At 53.4% G+C, this 21,857-nt stretch overlaps 1 protein-coding gene across 1 annotated transcript in view; it reads right to left on the reverse strand.

Moving 5' to 3' along the window:
• Positions 1 to 21,857, reverse strand: part of C3H4orf50 (chromosome 3 C4orf50 homolog) — a 51,814-nt gene that overhangs the window by 19,504 nt on the left and 10,453 nt on the right. The window contains 4 exon segments of the mRNA XM_046655786.1: positions 1,229 to 1,402; positions 8,275 to 10,785; positions 12,405 to 12,532; positions 13,604 to 13,733. Of these exon segments, the coding sequence (XP_046511742.1) occupies positions 1,229 to 1,402; positions 8,275 to 10,785; positions 12,405 to 12,532; positions 13,604 to 13,733 (2,943 nt within the window).

Below are 21,857 nucleotides of genomic sequence, written 5' to 3' on the forward strand. Positions count from 1 at the left end.
GAAAATCAGCCCTGAGATAACATCTGTGCCAATCTTCCTCTATTTTACGTAGGATACGGCCACAGCATGGCTTGATAAACAGTGCTAGGTCCACGCCTGGGATCCTAACCTGTGAACCTCAGGCCGCTGAAGCAGGGTGCACAAACTTAACCACTATGCTACCGGGCCGGCTCCGATCTAGTAATTCTTTTGCTAGGATTTTTCCCTTTGCATATGCGGCAGAAACATATCCCAAGACAGAGGTGTAGAAAGGTCCACTGAAGCCTTGTTTGTAAAGCAAAGAAACAGAAACAATTTCGATTTCCATAAATGAACCATTGGTTAAGTCAGTTACGATTCGGCCTCATGAAGAAATAATATGCAAGATTTTAAAAGAATGAGGTCAGCTTGTATGTGTTGATATGGAAATATCACGAAGATTTTTTATTAGATGGTAAAACCAGGATGCAGGATATTTTTATTTGGTATAATTTCACGTACGTACACACACGCGTACACTGACTGTGGGTAGATTGGGTTGAAAAAAATACTGGGGTCAGAAGGGCTGGGGTTGAGGAGGAGGAATGACTATTTTTAAAAAATTGAGATAATTATAGATTTACAGACAGTCATAAGAAACAATACAGAGAGATCACGCGTATACCTTGCCCGGCTTCCCCCAGTGGGAACTTTTTGTGAAACTACAGTATATTACAACCACAGAATGTCGATTATATTGACCTTGATACGATCTACCAATTTTATTCAGATTTCTCCAGTTTCACTTGTTCTTATTTATGTGTGTGCGTGTGTGCACGTGCGTGTGCATGCCCTAAGCTCCACGCGAATTTATCATCTATGTAGGTTCGCGTCTCCATCACCTCTGACAAGATGCTCAACAGTTTCGGCTCCATGAAGACCTCTCCTGTTGCCCCTTTATCATCACACCCACTTCACTCCTACAGAGGAAGGACTTTCATCTATGTAACATTTGAAAAACCGTTTGACTTTCTAAACAACCGTATACCTGTATTAATATGTTCTGACTTAACCGAGGTCAGCTGGATGGAGGAATTAAAGCCTTGTTTTTCTTCCCTGCACTGTTCTGTGCTTTAGAAATCTAGTAAATCCTAGCAGACTGCTGGAAACGGTCAGCGGGGTCTTGCCTGATTCTTTTTCTGCTCTCAGGACTTCCTGGAGCGGGGGGAGCATCCGTTTACAGGCGGGAAAGGCAGTGCGGCCCACCTACCTGGCCCGTGAGCTCGGCCCGCAGGTGGACGGCCTCATGCAGAGACGCCTGGAGCCCGAGATGTGAGGAGCCCTGGTCCCTGAGCTGGCACCGCAGCGTCCGCACCTGGTGATGGAGCTGTCTGACCTGCAGCCTGAGGGCCTCCTCGGAAGTCTCAGCCTCCAGGTCCTGGAGCTGTGGACATAACAGATTTGAACAAAATTCCTGGGTTATCTTGCAAGTAATTTGCCTTAGCAAACAAACAATACCCGTTTGCCTTCTTAATCTTTTTTCCTGCTTACATTTTTCGCACGGTAAAAAAATTTTAGAAAATAAAGTAAGAGAAATCACCCCAAATTTATTAGCCAGCATAATCATTGTTATTATTCATAGATTTTCTCCCGGCCTTTCTACCGTGCCCTTAGGCACGTGCACACGTGAGCGTGTGGCCTGTGCTGGGTTTCTTGTGGGTAAGAGGAAGTCTAGGAAATCACTGAATAATATTCTAGAATATTATTTTAAAAATATGCAAATGGCATGGCATTCCAGAGTCTGCTCTAATAGGCGTTAGTCGCCATTATACTGAAACACAGCATGATGAATGAAACGTAATGTCCAAATCCAGTTATGACGGTATTATTCCATTAAAGCTTCACATAAAACAGAAGATACTGTATTTTCCCAAACAGCTTTCTTAAATCAGTACAGAAGAGCCGGTGGGATATGAGTGGGCTTCATGTCGACGCCCACAGGGAATTCCTGGGAGGCGGAAGGTGAGGGGAAGAGGCTGACGCAGCCGATTTAGCAGGAAGTGTGGTTGACTGACAGCAATGCTGCTGCCCCCAGTGGTGCTGGAGTCTATAAATTTTTATTTTTTAATAACTTAAATACATACGCAGAGGCATGTGTATATATATATATATATACACATACACACACATATATACCTTTTCTCTATGATATTTAACATACCATACCCATCTTGTGTCTCCTGCTTTGCCCCCTTGACACCACATCAGGGGCATTTTTCCATATCATTAAACAATGTTGAAAGCACCGTCGTTAGGACACACGTAGCATTCCATGGCATGCGGAACGCTCAGATTATTCCAACATTTGGCTGCGATAATTGAGGCTGGATAAAGACCCTTGATAAAGACACATGACGCACCTGATTCTTTCCCTGAGATCATCAGAGGGGGACTCTCTGGGTCAAGGGCCTGAGCACCTATCAGCTCTGGACCCGGCTGGTTCAAGGGGCCTACCAAGGAGCGGCATTGCCAACAGGAAGAGTTCCACGGTGACGAGTCAAAGCCCAGAAACTCAGAGACTTCCTCCCTGTGGGGCAGTCTACCTGTCACTCACGGCAGCCCCCCTGGGAGTTTAAGGCCTGCAGAGATCATGGCTTCCACGTGCTTCTGACCCGGTGTGAGCAGGTGGGAGGAGGAGGCTGAGCTATCCCGTTGGAGAGGAGAGAGAGGATGGAGGGGGTGGGAGGGCAGAGCCAACGTGACTCTGTGGCTGATGAGGCATCCTCCTTGTTAGAAAGAATATGAGAGCAGAACAGGATTTTTTTAATGAACAGAAATGCACAGAGCGTGGGCCCGCAATTGACAGGCTGGGCCCTGTCAAGAACAGATGGGTGCTCCGAATGGTTCCGTAAAACCCAGCTCCGAGACTTGCAAAACAACTTGGCCTTTCAGGGAAGTGTGGCGCCTGTGCTGCCTCCCTCCTCTGCAAAGGTGGGGACAAGGGCTTCGTCCCAAGGGTCCTAAGACAGCGCCCACAGTGGGTTCTGAAGAGAATGAAAGTGTGGGTGGGGACCGGCCCCATCTGCTACATGGGACTGCACCGCACAGCGGCCCCTGTGAATGGCCCCAAGACTCACTTGCTCCCTAACAGACATTAGGAGCATGTGCTCCAGCCACACTGTCCTTCGGCTGGGAGCCATGGTGCACACGGCCCTGGGGAGGTCTGTCCGGTGGGGGAGATTGACAAGAAACAGGTCATTCAACACAGGGTGGTGAGGGGAAGCCAGGAGGCTGCAGGAGACTCAAGGAGGCACTAACCCAGAGACACCATCGCCACCCGGCGGTGTGCTGGAGGATGGGTAAAAATGGCTCTCCAGGCTGAGCGCGGGGCACAGGAATTCGTAGCATTTGCCGATTTCCATGGTGTAAGTGCTCCCACCACGGTCAACTGCAAGCCACCAAAATGGCACGACTGAGTCAGACTTGGGGAGAGACGTGCATAAGCCACCTCTACACTGAACCAGTGGGGGGGATTGGGAGGAGGGCCCCCAAAATGAGACCTCGAGGATGAGAGGCCGTTCCCAGGAGAGAGCTGGGGTGGAGGGAGGGGTGAATCAAGGATGCAGGAGTATTGGGGGAAATGTAACAGCAGCAGCTGAAGCTCCTGAGGGCCGGATTATAACCCACCAAGAAGAATTCGGATTCCACAATAAGTGCAAGAGGAAGATACAGAAGACTTACAAGCCAAATAAAAACACGATCAGGTTTGTGACTTAGGATGTCGGCAAGGGGAAGCTTTCTCTGCCTCCTGTCCATCAACAAATCCCTCTTATTCCAACTCTAGCTTTTGTCTGGAATCTTCTCTTCTTTCAATTCCAAATTTCTCCACTCCACTCTATGTATCGTCTCTTGCTGGTATGACTACAAAATCCTCTCAACTCCTTTTCCAGTATCCACCTGACCCTTTTCCTCCCAGCAGACAGTGATCTTTTTACAATGGAAATTTAACCACATTGTTCTCCCACTTAAAACCCTCCAACACCTTCCCACTGCTTTCCCACATGCCTTCTGAGAGCTGCCCCATGACGACTTTTCCAACCTCATCTCACACCGCGCCCCTTCTTTGCCCACCACGACCCAGCCACTCTGGCTCCTTTCTGGTTTTTCAACAAGGCAGGCTCATTCCCGCCTCGGGGCCTATCACTTGCTTCCCCCTCTGCCTGTATTTCTTTTCATCCATTGCTCCTTTTGACCCTTGAAAATCTCAGCTCAATATTCACCTCCTCAGAGTTTCAGTTCCTATGAGGTCTGACTAGCTTGGATCAGACAAATATAAGATCTGGGGGAAGATAAGTACATCAAAGCAATTCTTTGCAGACATTGAATGGCAGCCAATGCAGGGCTACAATCCTTGAGAAAAAGGACACACGACAAGGTGAGCTCCACATTCTCCCTGGATTTCTCTCTGGAACAGTTTCCAAACCATGGTTCAGAAGTAGAGCTCCCATTGAATGTGGTGGTCCTGCTGGTGAAGGAATCAGAGGCTGGAATTCAGAGATGCTGTGACAGCCGGGGTTTGTGGGACGAAGTAACAGAGAGGAGAGAGCTGCAGAGAAGAAATTCAGACAGCTTCCTAATAATACTCCTTGGGTCCTTGGCTGAATCACAAGCTAGGCAGCACAGTGCAAGACTCAGACCTACCAGAGGACAGCAGCTGGGAAGTCAGATGCTAAAGAGATTTCAGAGGTCCAGCACTGCTACGAAGATGGCAGAGTTCTGACTGAGCCAAAGCACAGAGTCCGTGGTGAAGGCTCCGGGAACTCAGCTGATGCCACTGAAAGGCTGTGCCCCGGGAGCAAGGACCACACTTCAGCAACAAGATCAAGATCTAGGATCAAAACTGAGTTCACCTGCACGGGAACAGCAAGATCTGCTGGTCATTCCACAACCCTCCAGATGAAAACTCACCCGAGATTCTTTAGAGGACACCAATATCAGGAACCTCTACCACAGATCCTACGTAACATCCAACACAAACATTCTTAAAAATTACTAGACACACAAAGAAGCAGGAAAATGGGACTTAACCAAGAAATAAACTAGGCAATAGAAACAGACTGAGAGATGATCCAGATATTGCAGTAAGCAGATAAGACCTTAAAATAACTCTGATTATATATATATATTTAAAAATATAGGCAATATAGACAAAATGGAGGAAAAGATGGAATATTTCAACAGAGAATCAGAATCTCTTTCAAAAGATAAAATGGGCATTCTAGAACTGGAAAATACAATAATTCTGAAATTAAGAACTCATTGGATGGATTTATCAGAAGATAGGCACAGCAGAACACAGAATCAGTGAACGAAAGACAGGTCAGTAGAAGATCCAAACTGATGCACAAAGAGGAAAAAAAGGAGAAACTAGAACAGTTTCCAAAGATGTGGAATGTCGTCAAAAAATCTGAATTTCTAGGCGAGGAGAGAAAAATAGAACAAAATATTGAAGGAAATAATGACCAAGAATTTTCCAAATCTCATAAAAGATATGAATCTAGAATTTCAAGAAGCACAGAGGAAACAAAGAGGATAAACACAAATAAAACCCCACAAGGTGCATCACACTCAAACTGCCCGAACCCAAAGATAAAAAGGAGATCTTAAAAGTAATCAGAGATAAAATGACACCTCATTCAGGAAAAAAAAGACAGAAACAACCAATTTCTGAACAGAAACAATATCAGAAAGTAGAAAATGGAATGAGAGCTTTAAAGTGCCAAAAGAGGAGGAATATCTGCCTACCTAAATTTCTGAATCCAGAGGGAAAAAAAATCTTTTAAAAGTGGAGGTAACTGTTTTCATGAAAAGAAATATGAGAGAACTCATCACCAGCAGGCTCTCACTACAAGAAATAACAAAGGTCTTCAGGCAGAAGTCAAACTTCCTAGAAATGGAAGAAAAAGCGAACAGCACAAGAACACGTAGAGATACGGGTAAATATAAAAGATCCCTGATCGTTTAAAACAATGAGAACAGCAGCGCCTTGTAAGGTACATTACACATAGAAGCAACATACATAACAAAAATAAACAATAAAGAGAAGAAAGGAAATAAACAGAATTAAACTTTGAAAAGATGTTTGCATTATTTGGGACAGGGCAAAGTGCTAAGTAAGGTAAATTTTAATAATTAATAGATACATTTTGAAATTTCTACGGTAACCACTAAAAGAATGATACTAAAATATATAACAAAATAAGCTGATAGAAAAGAAAACGACTAATAGAAAATAGTTTATTAGTACCCAAAAAAGGGCAGGAAAGGAGAAATAAAGAAATAGCAAGAAGGTAGACATCAAGCCAAGTATATCATTACATGTATGAAACGTAAATGGACCAGACATGCCACCTACAAAGCAGAGGTCGTCAAATATAGAGATATGGGTACGGTGCAAGCAGAAAGAAGGACGGTATAAAAAGTTGTACACATGAAAATACTAATGAAGGGAAACTGACGTGGCTCCTTTAAGACATGCACTCCTTGTTTCATTGCACTTTGCTCTACTATGTTTCACAGATACTGAGTTTTTTACAAGACCCTCCACCAGCAAAAAGATTATGACTCGCTGGAGCCTCAGGTGACGGTCAGCATTTTTTAGCAGCAAAGCATTTTTTAACTGAGGTACATCCATTGTTTTTTAAGACATATGCTATTGCACACTGAGTAGACTACACCACAGTGTAAACATAACTTTCACATGCACTGCGAAACCACAAAATTCATGTGACTCATTTTACGTGATATTCATGTTATTTTGGTGGTCTGGAACCGAACCCACAACATCTCCAAGGTACGCCTGCATCAGACAAAGCAGACTTTAGGGCAAGAAGTGTGAGCGATAATGAGAGATATTTCATCATGATAAAGGAGTCAATCCAGCAGGAATACATAATAATGCTAAATCTGCATGTATTCACGTATAATTTCAAAGTATATGAATCAAAACTGACACAGCAAAAAGAAGAAATAAACATACTCAGAGTTGGAGATTTCAAAAGACATTTTGAAAATGACCTAATTAACACTCAACAATCACAGAGTATTCATTCTTTACAATGGCACATAGGATATTTACCAAAAGTGACCATAACATGGTCAATAAAACATATCTCAACAAATCTCCAAAGATTAAAATAGTATGGTGTATGTTTTCTGGCAACAATGAAATAAAACTAGAAATCAATAGCAAAAATTCCACAGATGCTTGGAAATTCAGCGACACCCTTCTAAATAACCCATGGGTCAAGGAGGAAATCACAATGGCAATTAGAAACGACTCTGAACAGAAGAGACACAAAAAGGAGAACATATCAAACATGTGGGATGCAGCCGAAACAGCGCTGACAGAGAAACGCATGGATTTAAACGCACAGATCACAAAAGAAGAACAGCTGAAAGTCAATGATGCAAGCTTGCCACACAAGAAGCAAGAAAAAGAACGGCCAATTCAACCAAAAGAAAGTAGGAGAAACGAAACAATGAAGATATAAACGGAAACCAATGGAATAAAATACAGACATACAATAAAGAAAATCAACAAAACCAAAACAAGATCCTGTGAAATGACTGATAAAATTGTCGAGAGAGGGAGGGAGAGAAGGAGAGACAGAGACAGAAGGGTAAGGATGAGCACGAAGGCCTCAGCAATACACATCCCACAGACATTCACACCAGCGTAAGAATATCACCAGCATCTCGTCCTAGGAGCCCTGAAAGTCTAGTGCTGTCCGCAGATGAGGAAATGACTCAGAGAGGTCCGTGTCTCGGCCCAAAGTCACATTTGTAGTGAGAGCAGAGCTGGATTTCAACCCTGTTTGACGGAGTTCTGAAGCCTGCTGCTCTTTCCGTTGCACCTTTCAGGACCCGAGGTGCAGAACAGCAATGTGGGCTGCTTGAAAAACTCCTCGATCTGAAAATACAAGCTCTGCCCTTAAAGGGTGAACCCCCGCTCCAGGTTCCACCAGACACCAGTTGGAACAGCCTAAGTAGAGGGGCAGGCTCCTGTCTTACATCACAGGTAAGAATGGAGACTCTGGAGCCACCCAGGTGGGAGTCCCAGCGCCAGCCCTCCCAGCTGCTGGACTGTGGGTAAGTCACTGGACTTCTCTGCGCCTGTGTTTTCTCATCTGGTGAATGGGGATGGAGATGGTACCCCCCTGCTAGGGCTGCTGGAGGATTACATGAGTAAAGGGAGCAGTCGGCCCTGTAGAAAGTTAGCAGGGGGATGATGAAGCAGCTATGCAATCAACCTACCTGGGGGCCGTTGCTCGGGGGCCTCAGAGCTGACCCTTGGTCTGCAGAACACCACGGTCTTTTCTCCTCCTGTTCCGGAAGTGCTTCTCTCACCCCCGCTCCATCGGTGTTTCCTTGCAGGCCACTGGATCCCTCGGCGTTTCCCCAGACCAGCGGTGGAGCAGTAGAATCAGCACGGCACCTGGAATTCTCCATGCCCGAGGACAGTCCCGTCCGCTCTCCAGCCAGACCCACTTCCTCCTCCAAGGGCAGCCCGTGCAGTCCTGTGATCAGTGGCCCTGGAAGCTGAGTTACCTGCACTCCCCTTTCTACAGCATTCTCCTTGTCCACCGCCATCTTGCATTTTCCTTGGAGGGGCTCCTGGGCCCTCACCAAGCGCCCCACATCCGTGCTCCTCCCCTTTGTGACTTCCCTCTCCAGGACTTGGATCCTGTGTAGAAGGTGGTCATTCTCCCTCCTTAAGGCCCGGATCATGTCTTCTATCCCCAACACTACGTCCTTTATCAGCTCTTTGTAACTGACCCCAAGCTGGGAAATCAGCGCCTTGAGCTCCCGGTTTTCCCGTGTGACGTGCTCCGTCACGCCTTTGGATGCTCTAAAGCTCTCAGACAGGGCTTTCCCGAGCTGTTCCACACGCACTTTCAGTTTCTCGTTTTCTTCCTCGAGCTCGGAAATTTTGCCGTAACTTTTCCCGTTGCAGTCTTCGAGGTCAGAAATGACCTGCAAACACTGGTCCAGCTCCCTCTTTAAGTGAGCGATGTCTCCCAACAGTGCGCTGTTATCCCGCTCGAGCGCAGATATGTTTTTCACAGTTCGCTCCCTGTCTTTTTCAAGGGCACGCAGCTTTTTACGGCCCCTCTCTTGGTCTCTCTGAAGTGCGATGTCACGTAAAACTCTGCTTCTCTCTTTCTTCAGCCCAGCAATGAGCTGATGAAACCTTCTCCTCACTCTCTCGAGGGCTGTCGGGCGCTCAGAGAGCCAGGTCTGACCCAGCTCAGAGGGCCCCCCTGGGCGCGGACCCACATCGTCCGAATCAGGCACCGTGCCCGGAAGAACTTGGCCGGCTCCCAGGGCCTCGGTCTCTCCCAGCTCAACATCCTCACTGCTCTCAGTGGGATGTGCTTCCATGGCAGAACAAAGATCCAAACTCTGGTTTGCCAAAGCCTGCCGAGCACAGGCGTTCTCCTGGCAGCTGGGCCACCTGCGAGCAAAGCTCCAGTTTTCTCCTGCCAACGTGGGAACTTTCTGCCGACGACCCTCGCTCCCAAGCTTCAGGATGGAGAGCTGCTGGAAACAAGCTTCCACCTCCTTTTCGAATTCCTCTATGGTGAGCACAGACCTGTCCTGCCCTGTGCTCGGAGCCTGTGAGTGGCTGGTGGGTTTGGCCCCCTCGGGCGATAAGGCCAATCTCAGAGACAGTGGCAAACCTCCCTCTTTCACAAAGAGAAGCACTTCGTTGGCCTCACATTCCTCAGAACTAGGCTCCTCCAGGAAACCCCTGCAGCCGGGGCTGGACCCTTCCTGATGGAACGCCTTCTGCTCCTCCTCCTCTTGCCCTTGGTCCCCGGGGCTCTCCTCCTGCAGCAGCCAAGCACTTCCAGACCACACGTGCTTTTCCTCCGTGCCCTGAACTCTCCCGACGGCTCGGCCCTGCTCTGCAAGATGCTGAGCGCCTGCTGGAGACGGGCCTTTGGTGTCGTGAGCCCTGAAGCAGGTGGCTGGGGAGGCCTCTTCCTCCTCCTCTAAGGAAAACCCCCCTGGGAGGTCCCAGACACGCCCTGCCCCCGTGCCCCTCCTGCTCAGGGACTCGGGACCCTCTGTTGACCCTGCAGCCTCCTCCTGCAGAGGAGGCAGTGCAAGCTGCTGCCCGGGCCGGGGGCGGGAGGCAGCGACCCAGGCTTCTGCAGCCCTGTGCCCGCCCTGCACGCCCTCCAGGGCTCCCACCCTGTCCTCCAGGCTCAGGTTCTCACGGCCTTCCTGACTTGGCTGGCGCTTGTCACCGAGGTCTTCCTCCTTCCTGTCCCAAGTCCTCCTCACCTCCTGCTCCTCGGTTCCCCACTCTGGGGCTCCTCCTTCCTCCTTCTGAGAGCCTTTTAGATCCCTGGGGCCTCTCCTGGGTAATGGGGGATTTGAAACGTGGGGGGACTCCCGGCAGAGGGGGGCATCGCGGCCCCTTGCCTGGCGATGGTCCTGGCAGGACTGTCCTCCGGCTCTGGGGGCAGGTGGGGGCCTCACGTCCAGCACCTGCTGGCCTTGGAGTTGTCCCGGGGCGGCCTCCCAGGGCAGCGGTGGTGGTGGCAGGGGAGCTGGGTCCCCGGCCAGTCCCCAGGGAGGGAGTGTGGATGTCTGCACCAGGAGAAAGGACTCCTGGGCCGGCACGGCTGCTGGCTTCTGCTCTGAAACCCAGGCCAGCTCCACGGAGAGGAGTGAGCCATCCACGTTCTGCCCTGGGGGGCAGCCACAGATGAGGAGAAGAGGCTGTGCATCCACTCTGGGCTCAGCCGGAGTAAGCTGGGGAAGAGAAGAGAAGAGAAGCTGTGAAGCAGCCCCTTCCTCCACTCTGACCTCATCTCCTGATATTCTCGGTGCCTCCTCACCCAGCCATACAGGCCTTCATAACATGCCAAGCCTAGTACCACCCCAGGACCTTTGCACCTGCTCTTCCCTCTGCCCAGAATATCTCAGCCCTAGATGCCCTCATGGCTCACTCTCTTGCTTCATCCACATCCCAATTCAAACGTTACTTCCTCAAGATGACCCTCCCTGACACCTACCACTGCTCTCTGTCTATTGGCCCCACTTTATTTCCCTCCACAGCGCCCACCACTCTCTCACATCACATATTTAGGTGTGTATTGTCCAAGTGCGCCTACGGCCCCACGCTGTCCTATGCCGTACCCACAGGCCACATGGGGCTTTCCAAACTTAAAGCAACTACATAAAAGTTAGAATTCAGTTCTGCAGCCACCCAGCCAATTTCAAGCGCTCAGAAGCCACCTGTGGTTCACGGCTGCTATATCGGACAGCACAGTAGAACGTGTCCAACATTGCGGAAGGTTCTAGCGGACAGCACTGGGGTGGACTCCTCCCCGAGGGCAGGGACACTGGGCCTAGAATGATGCCAGGCACACGGGAGGTGTGTCATAGATATTTTTATATTCACTTACTGGAGGCGTTTATCCAGAGAGGGGGACTAGCCCAGCTCACAGGACAGGCCCCTGCTGGGCTGGGGTCCGGGCCTGCTGAAGGGAGGGGCGCCTGGGAGACGAAGTTGGCTTCACCCCCAGGCTTGCTGTGGGCCCTCACACGACCCTGGTCCCACCCCAGCCCCACACCGTGCCCAGCGTCACGGCCTGGTCTTCACCTGGCGGGTCAACCCACCCAGCCCGCCCTTTCACTGCCCGTCCCTGTCGTCCTGTCTGTCTAACTCCATCCCTCTGGGGGGCCAGGTTCTCCAGCTCTCTCCTCCCTCTGGTGTGAGCGGCACACCACGCAGGGGCTCGGAGCAGGACGCGAATGAACACAGAAGCGAAGAAGGCCCCTCTAGGGCTAGAACCACAGACCCACACCAGGGCTGGTGGCTTAGCTCTGGTCCGCGCGCATCTCTGTTCTTTAGTGACAGGAGAACGGAAGCTGAGAAAGGCTGTGCCTTGCTGCGGCCTCAGGGGGAGCCACCGCAGGGCCGGTTGGAACCCAGCTCCTGTCCACAGGGGATAGCGTGGCGCAGAGTGTGGACCATGGACACGGGAGCTCCGGGTCCTGCTCCCGGGCTGTGTGGCCTTGGAAGTCACAGCAGCTCTTGGAGTCCCGTCTTCCCCTCTCTAGAACAGGGTCACGGCTCCCGCCTCACAGGCGGTGGGGAGGTGTCAACGGGATAAAGTGTGCTACGTGGCAGCCGGGCCAGGCACACAGCGGGGCCTCTTCCCGCCCACTCCCCACCATGTCTCAGGGCATTCTATTCCGTCTCCTCAAATCTCCCTCTCAGCCATTTCCAGAAAGTTCTTCCAAACCCAGAGCTTCTTTACCCCTTTCTCCCACCTACTGTGTGGTAACCACACTGTGCAACACACACAGTAGGGCTGATCAGACTCAGATGGTGCCCTGGGTGCGCAGAAAGCCTCTGGCCTCACCTGTGCACGGTCACGTCCTGCAAGCACCCCCAGGAGCTCGGCCGTGGTCTCCAGGCCTGACACCGAATCAGAGGGGCCCCGTCCAGCCCCGATGCAGACCCAGGCGCAGGGACCCTCGGGGGGCTGGCCTGGGAAGGGACAGAACCCCAACAGTTAAAAGACCTTCCTAGAACTTTCCCACAATCACCACCAGCGGGTGTACCACCTGCTGTTAGGATGAGAGAGGACTTCCCGCTGACTCAAGGCCTTTGAGCCCCTGCAGGCAGCCGGGTGCTCACGTCACCCGCCAGGGGAGGAAACTGAGGCTCAGAGATGGGAAATGACCATCCACTGACGGGCAGTGGAACCGGGTCTGGAAGCCACCTCTGCTGACCAATGGACTCACACAGGTGACTAAATCCAGGACACTTCCCTCAGCCTGGCACCGTCATGGTCACACAGGGTCACAATCCCCGCCCCACAGTCGGCATGTGGCCAAGGGAGCTGGCACCCAGGCTTCACCCCCGGGCAAGCGCCGATTCCCTTCTCCAGGACAAGTTTGACCTTGTTTGGCTGGTCAGCTCTGCTCCTCAGAAATGGGACAGAGGGGGACGTCAGCCTTGCTGGTCAGCAGCACCGCTGGGTATAATGACCCCTCATCCGCAAACCGCATTTGACCTTGGAGGACTAAACAGACCACAGACACCCAGGTGGACACTGCAGCCTGGGGCTCCTGAGTGCAGTGAGCTGTGTGCAGGGACCCTGGAAGCCGTGCTGAGACTGTTCAGAGACACTGGTTCCCACTAGGGACGAGTTAGGGACGAAGGGTTCTAGGCCCAGCAGCTCCTGGAGCCACCCCTTCTCACCCCTGGGCTGTCACCGGGGTGGGTGGGGATAGACGAACACCTGGACATCACACGGTCTTCTGCGGGGACGGCTCCCCCGGAGGACACCTGCGGGCACCCTTCTGAGGGCTGAAGGAGGGAACTGAAACGTCCAGCTGAGCCTCAGTCGAGGACATTGTCACGGGCATTGTGGACTCGGATCCCACTTTTTGTGTGACTCTGAGTAAGCGACACTCTCTCTCTGAGCCTCAGCTTCCTGTCTGCAGAGTGGGGCAACCACCCCCTGCGTCATCAGAATGGCATCAGCGAGGTAGCCCGACAGTGGGCATCCACGCAGTGTCCACCTCGTGCCCCATGCACCACGGCCCCACACACCTGCTGAGGCCCTGGGTCCAGGGGCCCCGTGGGAGCGGAGGGTGGTGTGCCGGCCATGGCTTCTGCAGGCATCTGGTGCCTTCTCCCCCGGCAGGGGCTGAGGTCCGTCCTGAACACGGCCTGGGGCCTCCTTGAGGACGACACAAGACGTGGAGAGAGCATGAGTGTCCTTGGCTGAGTTGTTCACTCGGAGACCGTCCCCGCCCCCCGGGCCCTCCCAACAACCCCAGCAGCAAGTCGGATGCCCTCCCCAGGCGAGGAGAGCAGAGGGCACACGGCCTGGCAGCACAGTCCTGGTCCTGCAGGACAAATGGTCTCCTATTAGCACTGAGGCCACACTCAAAGGACAACAAAGAGCTTGTCTGTGCAGCCAGGGTGCCTCTGGGCTCCCCAAGGCGGCACGAAAGGCTCCCAGTCTCCTTTCCTCCCTACCCAGAAGTTCCCTCTGTGTCCCACCAAGGGAGGTGGGTGCCTGCCCAGGGGCTCTGGGCAGTCCTCCTCACCTGTCAACAAGCCCCAAATGCTACAGCCTGGTGTCCTTGGTCGCCTCCCCCCATCGGCCTCTCCCCAAAAGGCAAGCTGGGTGTGCAGCAATGAGCTCCTCCAGGCGGGCCCTTCCCTGCAGAGCATCAGTCAGAGGCCGCCTTCACGGCTGCTGCTGCAGTGGAGCTGCGGGGCTGGCCCAGCAGCTCGGCTCTCACCACCGTCCACACGGGGCTGGGGACGGGCCCGAGCAGCTCGGCTCTCACCCCTGTCCACGCAGGGCTGGGGACGGGCCCTCCAGGTTCCCACTGCCCCGGCTACTTCTAACTGGGTGCTGTTTGCTTCCCACCTGCTCCCCCACCAGACCGTGAGGTCCTTCAGGAGGGGACTAGGCGTTGTTCAGTCTGCACTCTCACAGTGGCCTGGCACACAGTGGGTGCTTAATAAATGCTTGATAGCTGGATGGACAGACAGAACCTGCAGAAAGGCAGATGTTCCAGAATGACTACTGCACTTATGCAAACATTTATCAGGATCCTACTACGTGTGAGGTGCCCTTCCAGGTGAGGGGGAAGGGACATGGACAGGTGATGCCCCGTCTACCCCTACCTGTCCCCAGTTCCTCACCTGCTCTCAGCAGACCCGGCCCTGACTCCTAGTTGGGCCTCCCGTTTCCCCTCCCATCCTGCTTACAGCCTCCAGGGAGACCCCTCTAACTGCACACTCTGAATTGCAAGCCTGCCCTCGGCTCCGCTCAGGCCACAGATCGGTTCCAATATTGGAATCAGGCACTGGGGGCTGTCCACAGGCTGCCACGGCCACCCAACACTCCCCACCCTGGCTTCCGCCACAGCGGCCACCTTCCCTCCCCGAGGCCCCCATCAGTCCTGGCTCTGGCCTGCCTCGGCACCTCTGCATACGCTGTTCCTTCTGCCTGTCCAGCACGTCCTCCTGGGAAGGGTATTCGTCACCTGCTGCTCACTGGGCAGAGCCCCCACTGCGTCTTACCCTCGGCCCCTCCCTTCCGCAGCCCCTCGGCATCTAGTGATGGCACGGCAGGAAAACGGATCAGGGGTTCTCCTGTCCGCGGCCCTCCCAGGCTCCCCACTGCCCCGAAAGATAACCCCCCGCCCACCCAGCCGCACTGCCCCCACCCCATCTCCGCTCCCTGAACGGACCCTTCCCTCTCCTGCCTCAGCGCCGTGCACCCCCAGTGCCTCTGCCTGCACCTCTCTTCCCACCCCCACTGCCCCAATAACCTGCTCCCCTCTGGGCTCAGCTTAAAGGCCAAATCCCTAATGAGGCCTTCGGGGGCCCCTCCCTAGATCCAGTCCCCGTCCCTGCTCGCAGCATCTCCTGCTCACAGCCCAGGCCTGTGACGGTCTCGACATCTGGGTGATGGTCGTGTCATGTCAATTCCCCACACAGACCAGGGATCTCAAGCCTGGCCACAGCTGAGAATCACCCAGAAGCTTTCAACAAGTGCCAAGGCGGGGCCAGCCCAGATCAATGAGCACCCAAGGGCCTGGCCCATCGTTGTGCTCTGCAGTCAGCGGGCCGGGCCCCGCCGCGGCTGCCAGCTGCTCACAGCCCCCCTGAGCTGCCTCCTGTGTTTGCCCATTCGCTTCCCACCTGACCAGAATTAGACATTTTTGTCAACAGTTGAAAATCACCACTGGAACCAGGGGGAGAAAAGGCACTGAAGGAGAGAGAAAAGACAGAAGAGAAAGGAAGAGAGAGAAAGAAAAGAGCGGGAATAGGATGTAGAGAGAGACAGAAACTCAAAGACGTGAGAGGACACGAGAGAGGGTGGAAGGGAAGAGAAGGGAGCAGACAGACAGAGGAGGCGGGAAGGTGGGGAAGGCCGCCGTTGTTGGCAGTTTATTTCTATTTGGATTTTGTTCCAATACCCAAGTTGACTTCCATTCAGCTCAACAAATACCTGCTGGGTGCCTTCTATGTGGCAGCCCCAATGTGGAGCTGGGGACACAGCCATGGACAAAACACACAGGGACACCTGCCTCCAGGAGGCTCCAGCCAGCGGGACAGTTCCCAGGAGACGATGCTACACCCCCTTCATTTCACAAGTGATGAACTCAACACTCAGAGAGGGAGAGTGACTTGTCCAAGGTCACACAGCACACACCATGGGAGAAGAGGACCAGAGCTCACGTCTCCGAACATGATCCAAGTTTTCTCTCCCCGTTCCCACGCCCGTCTGCTCAGCCGTGTCCATCCTTCCTGCTTTTCAACACTCAAGGCAGCATTTGCCCCAAACTGCATGTGGCTTGAGCTTTAATTTGTAACTATTTTGAAAGGTAATCCAAAAGAAGAAACAGAATTCAGTGACATCCAGACACAAACATTATTAATGTGTTAGAATATATCTTTCTGGGCTTTTTTTTCCCCCTAAGCTTAGACATTCAAATTCTTCCAAAAGTCTGTTCCTGCAAAAAGCCCATTTTGCTCTGGGTGTTCTGACTTGGCACCATCAGAGGACAGTTTCCGCACAGCTTCTCCTGCGGCGCGGGGTTCGTGGCCGCCTGACAGCGTCTGACGCACGGAATGCCTCAGCTGACTGAGCCAGCTCCCTCTTCTCCGACATTAGGCTGCTTCCACTCTCACCGACTATAAACAGCGCTGAGGTGCTTTTCATCCTTGACAAATATTCAGGATAAAATGGAATCTTGAGGTTTTGCTGACTTGTATTTATAATTAACGGAACTGACCTTTTTGGGTAAGATTACTGGCCGTCTGTATTTCCTTTCATATTATTTGTGTGTTCATGGCTTTCGTCTATTTTTTTTACGTTATTGACACTTTGTTTTAAAGCCTGGCTTGCTGCCGGAGTGAGTTAACAAATGCTTAATATGCTTCTTCTGCACAAACACAAGCGTGGAGCAGGGAGGGGCTGCCGGAACTGCCTGAACAAGGAGAAGATTCTCGTCACTGCCACCAGGGGTCGCTCTACTCACACTGCCGGGGCCGGGAGGCTGGCCGGAGCACCCAGCACTCCTGATGCCACTGTCACCTGGACTGTGATCTCAGCTGTGGGACGACAGCCTGCCCTGACACTTTTAAGAGCATAACTTTTAATCTCTCTGTATGCGCCTCCCTGCTCCCCTCCAGGCCAGGCCGCAGCCCCTGGGCTGTCCCTGCCGTGGCCATCAACGGCCCACGTCGCCACTGTCTGTACCTGTCTGCTCCCCTGTAAGCTTTGAAGAGCAGGGTGCCTGCTCCAGCCCCAGTGCCCGGCACGGTGCCTGGGACCCAGCAGGTGCCCAGCACACACTCGCCAACAAGCATTCAGACACCTCAGCAGACAGGCCTCGCTTCCCTTGCAAACCACAGTCCTTTTAAATTTCCTTTTATCAGGTACCCTGAGCAGAAGACCCCTCCCCAAACTCTTCCCCCCGCTCCAGGTCAGGGTTTGTCCTTGCAGTGGCCTGTTCCTTCGTTCCTTTGGGGACCTGGGCTCCAAGCGACTGGCTCTAGAAACCGTGAACTGTGTGTTCCCAGACAAAGCACGTGCCTTCTCTGGACTGTGGGGCTGCGGACAGGGACACCCATCCCCGTGCCTCGTTTGGGAAAGTACCTCGTCAATATGAAGTAAGTACAAGAAGGCCTGCTCTGGCCATCATTCACACGCGATGCCGCAGGCACATCAGATACCAAGGGGCCATTCAGGGCGCTGGCCCCTAACAATTTGTGATGATTTTCTATGTGATGGTCACAGCCCCGGGGCCACACCCTCCCGCTAGTTTCCAATCTCTAGACCTCACCGCCCAGCATTCCCATCTTGAAGTGGTCCCTTCAGCTGGGAGTTTCCATGTCCCATGGGCAGTGGAAAAAAAATCTTACAATCGTTCATTCACTGAGTCACTGACTCACCAATCGTCTCCCAGCCCACAGCCAGGGGCCGAGATTCAGGGCTGAGTCGGACCCAGGTGGTGATGACGAGGAAGGCACAGAAGCGGGGGGTGGGCAGCCAGGCCTGGCACAGGGAGAATTAGGCCCCCAGAGAGGGGTCCTGTCGCTACGGGGCCACCGAGGACGGAATGAGCTGACTCCAGGTCAGGGAAGTCTTCTTGGAGGAAGTGACATTCCCACCAAATGGAGAGAAAGTAACAGGAGTTTATTGAGTGGCAGTAGAAGCCTCTAGAAGCAGGGAAGGTGCACAGGCTGGAAGATCCATATTCAGGGACCTGCAGGAGCTCAGGGTGGCCGGGGCAGAGTCGGGGAGGCAGGCACACTGAGCCTGGAGCACCAGGCTGGGCATCAGGGGCCTCGAATGCCATTGTTACGAGGTGGAGTTTGATCCGCAGGTGTTGGGAACCAGGGGGTTTATAAAGGGAGATCCTTTGGGGGTTACCAGTTATCCAGAAAAGGCCAGTGAAGACCTGCCTGGGGGTCTTAGCCCGTCTGGGTCCCGGCCCCCTTGGAAATGCACTGTCGACTCTGGGAAATCACACAGGCGTGCAGCGCTCTCTGAACTCTGAGTATGACCTCATCTGTGCGCAGAGACCGCCACGGGCCAGTGAGGTGGGTGCAGTTGCAGACCAAGACCCCAGAGGGCAACATCTGGCTTTGTGGTTTCCTTATCAATAGGTTCCAGCATTTTAACTTTAAAATCTCAGGCCGCACTCTCCTCAGAGCTGTGACTGGCTGGCACCTGTTGTCCCCAGGGCCCTCGCCGGGGACTTCTTCCTCTCAAGGCAGCCCTTCCCAACTCCAAGATGCCCCAGGTCTGGGCCATCCCATGCCCTCTGAGAATAGGACCGAGCCTGGCAGACTCTGTCACGCCCCGTGGCCTGGGTCCTGCCCCCATTCTGAATAGCAGGGTCCCCACAGTGACCCACAGACCATCAGGCCCCTTCCTCTGCCTCCACCCCTTCACAGGCGGTCCTGTCATCCTGTGCAGGCAGGGGTCTTCTCTTATGTCCTTCCCAGCCCCCGCACCAAGCTCAGGCCCCAGCCGAGCGTAGGCACCAAGTGGACACCCATTAAATATTGATTACTGAGCCACTGACCACTGTTTCCAGCAGGAGCAGATACGGGTCCACACGCATAGCTCGTGGTCAGCACGCTGGGGTGCCAACCCTTAATATCTGTGAGACCCTGGGCCGCTCGATGCCTCCACTTCCTCGTCTGTAGAAGGGGGATAACAGGGCCCCCTCTGCAGGCTGTTGAGGGACTAAATGAGTCGACAACAGACAAAGAGCCTGGAAACAGTGCCTGGTGCAAAGATGCCCTAATAAATGTCAGGGGTCGTTTATATCCACCCACGCAAAGCCGGCGAGGAAGCACATGCGGGAACCGGATCCGGCAGTTTTACCATCTCGGGGGCCTCACAACAGTTCACCCAGAGGCGCGCTTGTTATGGGTTGAACTGTGTCCCCTCGAGATTCCTCTGTTGAAGGCCTAGCTCCCCAGTTCCTCACAATGTGCCCTTATTGGGAGAGAGGGTCATCGCAGATGGAATCAGTTAAGATGAGGTCATTAGCGTGAGCACTAGTCCAATATGACTGAGGTCCTTATAAAAAGGGGACGTTAGGACACAGAGACAGACACGCAGAGGGAAGATCACGCACAGAGACACAGGGAGAAGACAGCCGTTCACGAGCAAAGAGAGGCCTGGGACGGACCCTTCCCCTGGCCTGGGAGGGAACCAACCCTGCTGACACCTTGATTCTGGACTCCAAGCCTCCAGAGTTGTTGTTTAACCCCGGTTGCCCGTCCTTTGTCACAACAGCCCCAGGAAACCAATATGGTACTTATGTCCCTATTTGATCCACAAGGAAATCGAGGCTAAGAAGTGAAATGCCTTCAGAGCTCACAGGAATCCCAGGGGCAGGGCCAGGCTCCTGGCCCACCTGCCTCCATCCGGGGGACTTGGTAACGTCTGCCCGTAGCAAGAAGCTGGTCCCCCTGGTGCCAAGTCCCCCTGAAAGGATCATCAGCAAAGGGGATGAGAGTCCATCTCCCTGAGAAGTTAGAGCAAGCAACGCAAGAAATACACAAACGACCACAAAATGGACATAGACAGATGGCCAGAGCAAGCCCCTTGCTGATAAAATTCTCCCAACCTGGTTTTTCACAGGCTATGGTCGGTTTTAGGTTGCCGAAAGCCGGAACTGGCGATGGCCTGATGATATTTTATGCTGAAAATGTTCCCGACATTCGCTCCGCCTTTAAAGGCTCTTGCTTCCACACTCCCATGGGCGGTTCACTCCAACGCCACTCAGTAGATAGTGCGACTACCCGATCGTCCAGCAGAAATCCACAGGGGCTGCAGGACATCCCGAGTTCACGGGGTCATAAACGGGCCAGGAACCCAAATCGTCTGATCCTCAGCCTCACGGCGCTGACGGGGGCCTGAACCGGCCCAGGGGCTCCAGTCGTCAAAAACTGGTCGTGTCCCCCTCCCTCCTTGCACTTGAAGAATATTTCCCGAGCTCCTTCCCTGCCAAGTGCTGTGCTAGGGCTGGGACGCGACAGAAAATAAAGAGAACCATGCCTGGCCTCAAAGACTCTGCATCTTGGCGGAAGGAAGCAGGGAATAAACGAATAAATGAGTATGCGGCATGTCAGGTGAAACATGAGGCGGGAGAGGGACGGACAGCGTTTTACACAGGGCGGGGTCGATGCATTTGCACAACCACAAGAGGGAGACACCGGTCCAGAGATGCTTTCCTGGGCTCGTCACCATGACGACCCCCTGTGCACATGGGCCTTTGGGGGATGACGACGGAGGCGGCCCGAGGCAGCCTCGCCCTCGCCAGCCTTCACTGGATGGTTCACCCGCACTTGCCCCCCGGAGGCTCCCTCTGGTGCTGATGACAGTGCCCCGTCGGGGCCCGAGAAGGGCAGCCCAGGGGCCCTGGGAGGCCGGAAGTGGGAGGACTACCTGGAGGAGGCGAGCAGGAGGAGGAGGTGAGACCACAGCCATCACCCGCCACATAACCGTGTGTTGAGGGCTGAATCGTGTCTCCCTAAAAGACACGTTCAGTCCTAACGGCCCCCCTCCAGTACCCGTGATGCGACCTTATTTGGAAGTAGGGCCTTTGCAGATGCAAATTAAGATGAGGTCATTCTGGGGCAGGCTGGGGCGCGCCCACCTCACCTGCCCCTGCAGACCAACCAACCTCTACCTCCACAGCCAGGCAGAGGGTCTCAGCCCCCGGGCCAGGAGGGCCACACCTGGGGACAGCCCGCCCCAGAGAGCCACTGCCGTGCTCTCCATCCCCCTTGGCTCATCACAGGCCACCGTGATGGGGAGCTGGTGACCTCAGGCCCCGTTCACTTCAGGGCCCTGGCAGCCTGTGCTTCCCCCAGCCATCCCCACAGATCAGTGGAGAGACAAATCAGCCACATTTGACCTGCTCCAGCAAGGACGAGCCCTCTGCACGAACAAATAAAAAGAGAAGAGAGAGGAAACTGTCGTGGAAGTAGTGTGCCTGCATCTGCCCGACAGTCACCCGGGCAACACAGACCAGGAAGAGATGATGGGAAAGATGACAATGTGATGGTGACAGTGATGGTGACAGAAGCCAATGTGAGTGGCCACTCACACTGTCCCAGGCACGGCGCTGACAGCCTTCCCTGTACGCCCTCATTTCATCCCCACGATCAGACCTGGCAGCAGGTCTCAGTACCACCCCTAGTTCCCCCGCGGGACATCGAGGCACAGAAACCCACCCAAAGGTCTCCCAGCTGGTAAGAGACAGAGCTGCGCTGGACTCGCTGGTGCCTCTGTCCACCCGGGTCCAGC

This window comes from Equus quagga, chromosome 3 (assembly GCF_021613505.1).
Source record: "Equus quagga isolate Etosha38 chromosome 3, UCLA_HA_Equagga_1.0, whole genome shotgun sequence".
In the NCBI taxonomy this organism is placed as follows: domain Eukaryota; kingdom Metazoa; phylum Chordata; class Mammalia; order Perissodactyla; family Equidae; genus Equus; species Equus quagga.